This window comes from Pomacea canaliculata, linkage group LG3 (assembly GCF_003073045.1).
Source record: "Pomacea canaliculata isolate SZHN2017 linkage group LG3, ASM307304v1, whole genome shotgun sequence".
Taxonomy (NCBI): Eukaryota; Metazoa; Mollusca; class Gastropoda; order Architaenioglossa; family Ampullariidae; genus Pomacea; species Pomacea canaliculata.
In genome coordinates this window covers 3,852,936-3,862,869 of record NC_037592.1, presented here as the reverse complement: position 1 = coordinate 3,862,869, position 9,934 = coordinate 3,852,936, and the positions used below count along the sequence as shown (strand labels likewise).

The window sequence follows — 9,934 nt, the reverse complement described above, 5'->3', positions numbered from 1 at the left end:
CAGTTGTCGCCTTTTTATTTGTTTTCTCTTTCCTATGAAAATACATAAAACAACCAAAATCATCGTGTTCATTGCCAAAAAAAGTTGGAAAAAAGTATATCAGTGAGAGATGAGCTACTTTTCCTCGTTTCCACACGTGTTCTTGTTGGTTTTAAATGATCAGAAAGAACAATCTGCTGCCAGGGTAACTGACCAATATAGCGCCATCCATAGAAGGTAGATTACGTAACGTACACACCTACACCCACCCATGCATAAGCACGCACACACGCGAACGAAATTAAGGCATTTGATGTCGCTCTGCTTGTTTTACATTTCAGTCCCAGTTCATCCCCTAAAATTTCACTCATTTTCTATGGTCACAGAAGACGTGACAAACGAAGCTGTCATCTACACTAATATCATGTACACATATTTGCGCACATTAATAGCCTGCAATGGTTCCCTTGCAACACAAAAGTGTCTCGATTATCGGGCTATCGCTGAGGTAGATTAAATGCTGAGCATTTGTTCACTCATCTCTAAAGAAATTCTAATGAGAAAAAATTAAAAAAGTAGTTGACACCCTCAACTCTCACAGTGTTATAGGTAGATAGATGATCGACATCAAATTATTCGTGACCTTTAACAATCAACATCCATAAACACCCACATGAATAAGCGCAAGTCTTTCAGTCATTCATATTTGTTCATAAGACTACTTATCCTGTGAAAAAAAATCACACCCACACACACACACCCCCCTCATAAAAGCATTGCTTTCAGCTTAACTTGTGTTTATCAGTTGTAAATTTTGGAATGGTCTTCAACACAAGGTGTTTGAAGGCATTCTTTCTCATTCTTTCTTTTAACCAATGAAATTTGAGATGGCGAAGAACCGCGTAAGTATTGTGATACACTGATGCACCTAAATCCATTCGATATTTCGTTAAATGAACAAGAAACAAACAAAACAAAAAGCGTCTTCAATTGTATATTACAAAGTTAAAGGACTAGTTGAACGTATTTTAGTAATGACTGGGTAAAGCTTATGTAAAAATACTATTTTCCCAGATCTGGATGAAAACACCCTGACTGACATCGAGATACACAATTACAACATCATGCGCAAGAGGAAGTCAAAATGGCGACTTGAAGTTGTAGACAGAGACTCATCATTAACATATGGTTTGAGTTCTCTCATCAGCTGAGACCTCGACAACGAAAACGTCTCCATGTACAAGCCTCACATGTGTGCTGTTGACCTCTTTCTGTGCATGATGATGTTGCTAGGTGTGCGTATCTTAAACGGAAAAGGTGTGTTCAGCCAGATTTGAGGAAATAGTATGTTGTATTGAGCTTTACCTAATCATTGATTAAACTTTGCCCTCCACTAGTCCTTTAAACGAAAAGAAATTTTCTTGGCATCTTGATCTAAAGTTTAATCTCCATGGAAATTCCAGTTTGAACCTTGCTGAAGTTGAGCACCTGGCGTTTGAAATGAATTTGAAATACAGTCGTTTTAAAAAAAAATGCACTGAGGTGAGCTTTTGTCGTAACAACTCATTCTTTAAAATGTGCCAAAAATATATGTAAAATAAAAGTAAAAATAAATACACGAACAGGAAAAATTACCGAGCACTTCATGCATAGTCTTGACTGCCACGAGGAGATCAATCTCAAAAATTGGAAACATTGTTTATGCACCCTGAACTGTTCGAATCAAGATTGTGTGATCAACAGGCCAGGTCAAAGGTTATGGTCACGGAAAGTCGTAGGAAACGCCAAGCTGCCGCTGAATCTCCTCAAGGATGTACATGATGGTCTCAGTATCTTCGTGAGGCATCACGGGACTTTCTGTGTAACCTGTGTAACCGGAAGAGGGTTAGAAAAGCACCAGTTTGACTAGTAAAGCAGTGACAAAAATGTTCTGGGAGAAAATTAGCATAAAACAGTAAGCGTGAGGTCTGGACACGACTTCGCAATTATAGTTTCTCTCTATTTCTATATTTTGCCTTGGGACAACGATTTACCCTAGCATCATGACCCTGTTAAAACAGTGTATTTTTATGAAAAATGGTTAAATATTAAAGCTGACGCTGAAAACAGTAATAACAAGCTAGTTTGGCTATAAGTAAAATGGGTAGACGATTAATTATGGGAAAAAGAGAAGGCACAGAAAGAGAGAGATCACTTTAAGGGAAATTTCCATGCAAAGATATCTAATCAGTAGCTTTCATTACGTCACGTGACCAACAGTCGTCACCTTTCGTAAGACATTCTCGCACGCAGTTAATCTCGTAGATGAAGCCGATGGAATTGTCGAAGAGGAAGTCGAAAGTAAACTCAGGGAAGGGATAAACTTGTTCTCCAGACGGTGTCAACAGTCTGTCGGGACACCAGAAGTGGCCAGGAACCTGACGATTGGAAAACAAACATAGACTTTCAAGATAATTGTGGTATTGTCATCTAGGGTATCGACGGGAAGATAGATGCAAGAGTGAATGCCCACTTGTTGTGCGTGTCTGTTCGCGCGTACGCTTGTGGGAGATTTTTTTTTTAAATTATAGAAGAATCATTATTGAATACATGAGCGCTAACGCATGCAAAGTACCAGTTGCATGTACAATCAAATGGGTACCCACACATGTTTGCGCGCGCCTACCCACCCCCTAAAAAACACACACACACGATACTGACCACAATGTTGCCCTTTGACCCCATGATTGCCAGGCGGTTACATCCATCGGCCACAGCCGTGTGGTAGCACAGGCTAGCCAGTCCTCCCCCGCTGTACCGCAGAGTGATGGACCCCCCAGCATCAACACCTGCGACACGTACACAGCATCAGTATTCTGTGATGTTTAAAGCTCACTGAGCTTGCTCATATGGTCATAAGGCTAGGATATGGCGCTTTATTATTATTATTGTTGTTGTTGTTGTTACTAGTGTTCCAGGTCATAAATGACCTAAAAGAGTGCGCTCGAATGGTATCTCAGACGACTTCTCTATCCCTTACACTTTGTCGATAGTAAAGAACAAAAAGTATAATTGATTTGTAATTTATAGACACGAGCTTACCACGCTCTTGTTTAGGAACTGACAGTACAGACAGTCGCGCAGTTTAACTTACTAATTTTTCAACTTTTTTCCTCAATGTGGTACTTCATTAATTCATTATTCGTTAACTACAAACTACTCTACATGTGTGAGATATTTAGGTTACTTTTTCCTTGAGAACTCAATCAGTTGTAAGGACACAATAGGTTCCTATCTCACGTTTTCCTATTCCATTTCCCCACCCTGCCAAGTAAAGAGCCGGTGTCACGATTCGAGTTTGTGCTCGAGATGATTGTGAAATTCTCTAGTCAGCGGGTCATGTCCACTTACTGTATTGTATGGAAATAAAAAATGAAACCCAAGTAGTCAAAACGACTAAATGACTTCACTTGATTAATCACGAACTTCTATATATGATCGATCATTCAGCATCGCTAATTGCCAACAACAGCAAAGCCTCAGTTGTCGAACGGTTATCACACTCTTGAGATGAGATTAGTACTGGCTCAATGAAGACGGGACTTTACCTTCCTCGAAGAAAGATCCCTGTACTTCTATCTTCTCTGGCTTCCCTGGGAAGACGATGTTCGCTGCCTGAACGGCGTAGCAGCCAATGTCCATTAGACCCCCGCCTCCTAGACACTTCTGTCGAATTCGGGGTACATCGTCCAAAGGGAGGCAAATATTGGCAATCACCAGGCGCACGTCTCCTAACGTTCCTTTCCTTAGCTCTTGTCGAATACGATCGTACACTGGGAAGCACCTAGACCAATATCCCTGCAAACAAATACCTCATTTATAACAAAATGTAGTACTTCAAGGATTCTGCATATTTGCTATATGTAAATCTCAAGACTTCTGCGAGCGAAAAAAAAATGTATCCTCCTTACCCATAAAATGGCGCTTTCCTGTCAATTTAACCAGTAAACCATGAAATGGTCATGGCTTACATCTGCATTTTATGTTAACACATTTATCATCACATGTACAAAAAACTTCTCACATCTCTCGACAATATTCTTTCTTTGTGAACGGTTTATTTTTCTTTGTTCATTTAAGACATGCTTAAATTTTGAAAATAAACAGCTGCAAAACATCACAATAAAACAACATATCTTATTTAACAGCCTCTTCTCGCTCACTCATCCAGATTGCTTGGTTATCAGCAGCAATGCGCCCTCCACCACGTGTACATTCATTGCTATATAAAAGGTCTAACAAACGTGCTGTTTTCCCACGCTTGTTCGAGTACGTATATATTTATAAGTAAACCATATGGTCCATTGAGTATAGTTTTTGTGAGGGCCGTGTCCATTTCCTCTCCCTCGCTGCTCTACCTCCTAAAGTCAAGGAAATATTGAACAGGGAGTCAACTGAAAAAAAGTACGCTTCATGACACGGATTCTTGACTACGTTCGCACAACGTCGATAAAAATTCCCCAATGACTATGGTTTGTACTTAACAAAATTCTGACATTTCACTATTCGTTATTCGCCCCAACAGCCAATTCCCCCCCCCCTCAAAAACAACAACAACAACAACAACAACAACAACAAAAACTTGTCTAGCCAAGTGACGTTGAGTGGTCCAGTCTTGGGGGTCAAGAGTTAGGTCAAGCTGGGACTGACCTCCATGAAGAATAGGCGCCGAGCCTGCGCCTCTGCGAGGAGCTCCTGGGTGCCTAGCAAGCTAAGGGTAAGCGGCTTTTCGCACAGAATATTGCGGTTGTTCTGCAGAAACAGGCGGCACACGGCGTGGTGGTACGGGTGGATGGTGGCCACATATATCACATCTGCAAATCAGCAACGACAGAATGAGCTGTGGCATCCTCAGCACGTGCGGCCAGCGACAAAGAAATATGCCTGTAGCCGAGACACCAGTTGGTAGCAGCTGCTGTGGTTAACAACTGATATACGATATTGAACTTGATATCTGTCCTCTAAAGACTTTACAAAATAAACTATACGGGATACTTGAAAGAACAACCGTAGACACAATCGATCCTCATGTATTTCAATTCCACTTTTGTAAGGCAAGAAACAAGTAAGTAAAGACCAGGAAACATCTGTAGATAGAAAAAATGCAATGTCCGATGTTCCTAAAATGTATACATAACATTTAGACAAAAGGAAATTATTGTTTAAATTAAATTAATGCATGTGTGATTTCATGTGATTTTCTTCTATATGGCTGACCATAAGCCATATATCGAAATAAGCTACATTCATTTTCATACAATGTGCCTACCCATGCTTCATAAATTTTAGGAAAATACAATCGATAAAATGGTATATAAACTTTACATGGTGATACACCAACTGAGATGACTAATAATTAATAAGCAATGAAGCCAAATTAATTTTATATTTCAGAAATATAAATTCAGGAATATGCCTCCAATATTACATCAACGAAAAAAGAGGCAACACAATTCTTATTATAAGACTCAGCGACTCAACAAACGTACTGCATAAGCACACATGTTAATGAGTGCCTGTCAACGTGCGCATGCGTAGTCGCACTACCGGCCGGTGGCGCTTACCCACGTCATCATCTTGCGCAAGCTCCTCGTAGGAGCCGTAGGCGCGAGGGATGCTGAAGAAGGCGGCGAAGCTTTGAGCGTCCTCCAGACATCTGGCGGCCACGGCGGTGATCTGGAGAGCACGCGAAACATACTGTTATCACCTCGACAACAGCGACACTCCTCAGACGCTGACGTCATGGACATCACGCACGTCACATGCGCACTCTCACGCCCCTCCCCTCGTTTCTCTCTCTCTCACAAACACAAACACACACGTGCATTTTCACATGCATACGCATACAAAAACACACAGACACTCACTTTTACTCATTTTTAACAACAACAACAAAAAAGACCACACACACACACACTTTCTCTCTCTGGTATATATCATAATAAAAATATTCTAATTCGTTCACATAAAAATACGCAAATGCATACGTACATACATAGACATAAAGTCTTATATACAGGCATAGACACTCTCTCTTGCACAAATGTATTCTAACAAACAAACGCGCGCGTACGAACAGAGAAAGGGTGAGGAGGTGGAGATGATAAAATGTAACAAGCTTAGGGTCAAGTAATGTAGGAACCATGGCTTTGAACCATGGCACAATTTTCACGGCTACTTGATCCAGGACACACGTGTTTTGCATGCAGGGCGCGTGTGACACACACTCTGTGCCCCACACCGCACTTGGAGACTGTAGGAAACTGAAGGCTTGCTTATAGTACAGGCGCAGATTTTGTTTTCAGCAAGTGTAAAACTAATACGTTTTCAGAATGAGCGAGTACAGACAGGCAGACAGGCAGACTTACTTGATGTTCTGCACTGGGCAAGGCTCGTATGGCGCCACAGAAATCATGTGATATTTTGCCTGCAGTGCAGATTCCCCACCTTGTCGCCCTCATCGCTGTGAGATCAGGTTCTCTGTCGCAACCTTTTTGAAATTCCTGTAAAAGAACTTTACAAAGAATTGTGCCCGAATATTTAGAAATTCGCATAGTTGCCACTCACTTGCTCTCATCATCATCTACGAAATTACGAAATGAACTTTTCTTAACTTTTCTATAATGTAAAGAAATAAGTTATGACGCGAGCGATCAAGTTTCGAGGTCTTCTTTACCTTCAGACAAGACAGCTGACAATATTTGCAAAAGCCTCGAGTGTTCATGGTCTAATCGAATATTTCTGTGTCGGCCGATCCTGTAACGCCCAAGAAGAAACAAATACCCCCGATGTCCGCACATGGGGGAGGCAACCCCATGCCTTCAGAACAGCCCTCGGTGTGGTAGAAGTCAACAGCACTTCTAGCGAGTTGTCTACCCCTTCAGCAGCTCTTATCACGAGCCATCAGAGTCTGCGTGCGACCCGCTGGATTCTGAGGGCTGCTGGTAGTACACACACACTGTCTCAAGTTCTGGCACCATGTGACAACCATATGCTTATTTAATCTACCTCCCACCCTTTGATTGTATTAAGGAGTAGATAGGGTTCGCTTACTTTTTTTTTTTTTTTTTTGTTTTTTTTTTTTTTGTATACATATTCTCAAAATCTGTTTTTGTCGCCCTTGCAGTTGTTGCGTTTCTAAAAATGGTCGAAATGTCATTCAGTTTCAGAAAACTGTTTGTACTGCGTCTCTCTCGCTCTCACTCCTCCGCCACCCCCACCCTCACCCCGAGTTTGTTTTTTTTTTTTTTTTTCTATTTTTCGTATCCCAGCGTCACAAATATATATATATGTCAACATCGAGAAAGAGAAAAAGTGAGAGAGAAACCCTTACAGCAACTCTTACAGCCAAGGCGATGTCATAGTAACTATGGTAACCTCATGTATCCCATTTTCCTCGGCATAAGGGAGGAAACGACGAGAAATTGAACCCAGGACCAGGTAACACTTTAGGGCTTTAAGGAAGAAGCTGACACTTTTAGCATTTTCTCCCACAAGCCTTTACAAGGATCCCGGGACAAATGGTTTCATATTAAATTGCGATAAAAAGTTTATTCTGGCCGACCTGTTGATGAGAACCAGAGCCCCAGTGGTGAAAGCTGTACTTTTCCTTTACATGTCTGAAGCTTTGGCTTGTGCGTTCATATAAGCAATTGTGTAGGTGTATGGGTGTGCGCGTGGGCTTGAATGTAATACGAACGTTTTCTTTTACACGAGGCCGAAGCTAGTCCTCTGCGTACCCGAATTCGCTTATACATATTAAAGAGAACAGCAGGGGCCCTGAGGGTGTTCATTATTCTTGTCTCACCCCCTTTATTTTATTTCAGGGGAGATATCAGCGTGCATTGCTAAAACGCCACAGCCTTTTGCTAAACGCCATGTCGGTGCATCTGTTGCCAGAACTACAGATAAATTTCATTTTGGGAGGAGGGTCTGATGGGGGTCGCAGTCGGTATTCCTGCATGGATGTCACAAGGGAAGGCAAAACACAAAATCTTATAGTTAGAGCGACGGCGATAAGACTGTTCAATACCCTTGTGACGTAGCTTACTACTCCCAGTCGATCCAGCTACGGCATGGTCAATGGGTACCTGCCTCCGTAAAGGGTTGGAAAAGTTAAGGTAGCAAAGGAGAGGGCACCACCATCACAAAAGCAGTTGACAATGAGAGAAGGGAGGGCTGCTACAAAGAGAGAGAGAGATGGGGAAAGAGGTAGGAGAAGGATCGAGATAGCATAATTTCAATTTCTTTTAATTGTTCCTTCGGAAGAACCTGCAGGAGAATTGATACGTATTCTGTGTTTGTTGTGGAATTGTTTGCAAGAATGTCTGCAAGTATGTGCAGAAAGCAAGACCCAAACATATCTGTCTCTGCCTCTCTCTCTCACACACATACGCGTGCGAGCAGGGTGAGGGGTATAAGGGTTAAAAAAGAGAACACGGCACTCATTAAACCCGCAGAAGTACACACCAAATTTTGCCACTCATGAGAAAGATTCTGTAGCTTACCTAGATGCCACAGGTTCCAAGTCTCCGAATCTTGCCGGAGTTTCTATCCGTCACAGTAGTAACCGAGCGGGGCATGAAAAAACAGCCATACATCAAGCAAGGCCCAGTTGGCATCCTTCCATGATGAACCTCGTTGCAGGGGAAGTTTTCCTCCAGTCTTTTCTTCCTGGTGCGCCGCTCTCTAAAACCTTGCAGCATGCAAAAGTTGAGTGTCACGCTGTCAGGTGGTCTAAGATCTTGCCTTTTCACTTTAGGAACTATTTTTATTGCTCTCGACAGGGAGTTCTTGCACAAAGCTCTGATGGTGCTGCTTTCACAGTCCTTCATGTGCCCTTCAACCCCTGTTACCTCCTTCTTTTCGCTAAGGCTTTTTTTAAAAACACCGCACGTGGCACGTTCTTGTACCAGCTGGCTTTACTTTGAAAGGCAATAGGCGAGTAATTGCAGAGCGGTCAGCCGACATTGCGCATGCGTCCGTATAAACGAATTGTTCTGCTTCCGTGTCGAGTACATAGTGTGTGAACCCTGATCGAAGTTTATGACCAGAAATCATTGTTAACACTCGAATAAACAAAATCACAAAATCTCGAAAGTCCGCCAAAACATGACAGAATACCTAACACGATATTAACTGTAACCAAGTTCACAGACTGTCATGATTATGTCAGAACTGGCTGTGTTTTAGGACCTGCATCAAGTTGTCCACCAAAATCCCTTGGTGTTCGGAAATGTTCTTCTTTCTGGTTTGATATGTCCGCCGCAAAGCATAATGAGTATCTTTAAAAAACTTAAGATCTCTGTCAGTTTTTTTCTGTCCATCAACTGCTTTCCCAATGTTAATTAAGCTTTATTTCATTTCACACGTTTCTTGTGGCATTCTGTTACTAAACAGTAGTGAAGCAACGCATATGGACGAGTAAAGCTAGTGTACCATACCTGGGTAATGAAAGTTGCGTTTACACCGCGAAAGTGCTGATTGGTCTTACGGAGGCTGTGTTGTCCATGTATTTGGGATTGATGACACACATACACACTAGCTTTCCCCCATTGATAATTTTTCTTCCAGCTGTGATATTTTATTTTTTCGAACTATCACTTCATTCTGAGTCCAACTTATTTGTGCGAAGCACTTTTGCAGCAAAATAGTGTACTTTTAAAATCCATTCGCTCGCAATTTCTTCCTTTTTTTCTCTCGTTTGAAGATACAGGCACCATTTTAGAACAGGCAAATCTGCAAACATAGCTCGTGATTAAGCCATAGTTGAGGTGAGATTGGACAAACGGAGTAGATCAGTTTTCAACTGCCGTCACACACAAATGATTAAAATGATGGAAATTGCCCATGCCCTAACCCTAACCCTGACGCTAGAACTTATTAAAAAAAAAAAAAGAAAGAAAATGTGGGAGGA

General features: G+C 41.7%; 1 protein-coding gene across 5 annotated transcripts; it reads right to left on the bottom strand.

Moving 5' to 3' along the window:
• Positions 1-26: 26 nt before the first annotated feature.
• Positions 27-8,947, bottom strand: LOC112559213 (trans-1,2-dihydrobenzene-1,2-diol dehydrogenase-like). 5 transcript variants are annotated; one of them, XM_025230268.1, is made up of 8 exons: positions 8,526-8,947; positions 6,387-6,532; positions 5,583-5,694; positions 4,669-4,832; positions 3,567-3,816; positions 2,680-2,807; positions 2,246-2,396; positions 27-1,845 (listed from the first exon to the last, which is right to left on the bottom strand). In XM_025230268.1, exons 2-8 carry the CDS (start codon positions 6,477-6,479, stop codon positions 1,742-1,744), a joined length of 1,002 nt encoding a protein of 333 aa, XP_025086053.1. In that variant the 5' UTR covers positions 6,480-6,532; positions 8,526-8,947; the 3' UTR covers positions 27-1,741. The 5 variants fall into 5 exon arrangements, with proteins under 5 accessions (XP_025086053.1, XP_025086052.1, XP_025086054.1 ...); XM_025230267.1 differs by having other exon boundaries at positions 6,387-6,521; XM_025230269.1 differs by having other exon boundaries at positions 6,387-6,508.
• Positions 8,948-9,934: the final 987 nt, after the last annotated feature.

Excerpts from the sequence above, each read along its gene's own strand:
- LOC112559213 (XM_025230265.1), bottom strand. The coding sequence starts at position 6,818 with ATGTGCGGACATCGGGGGTATTTGTTTCTTCTTGGGCGTTACAGGATC. Across the intron at positions 5,695-6,386 it reads TGCCCAGTGCAGAACATCAA|ATCACCGCCGTGGCCGCCAG; the intron begins GTAAGTCTGCCT and ends CGTGCTCTCCAG. Across the intron at positions 2,808-3,566 it reads GGGATCTTTCTTCGAGGAAG|GTGTTGATGCTGGGGGGTCC; the intron begins GTAAAGTCCCGT and ends TACGTGTCGCAG.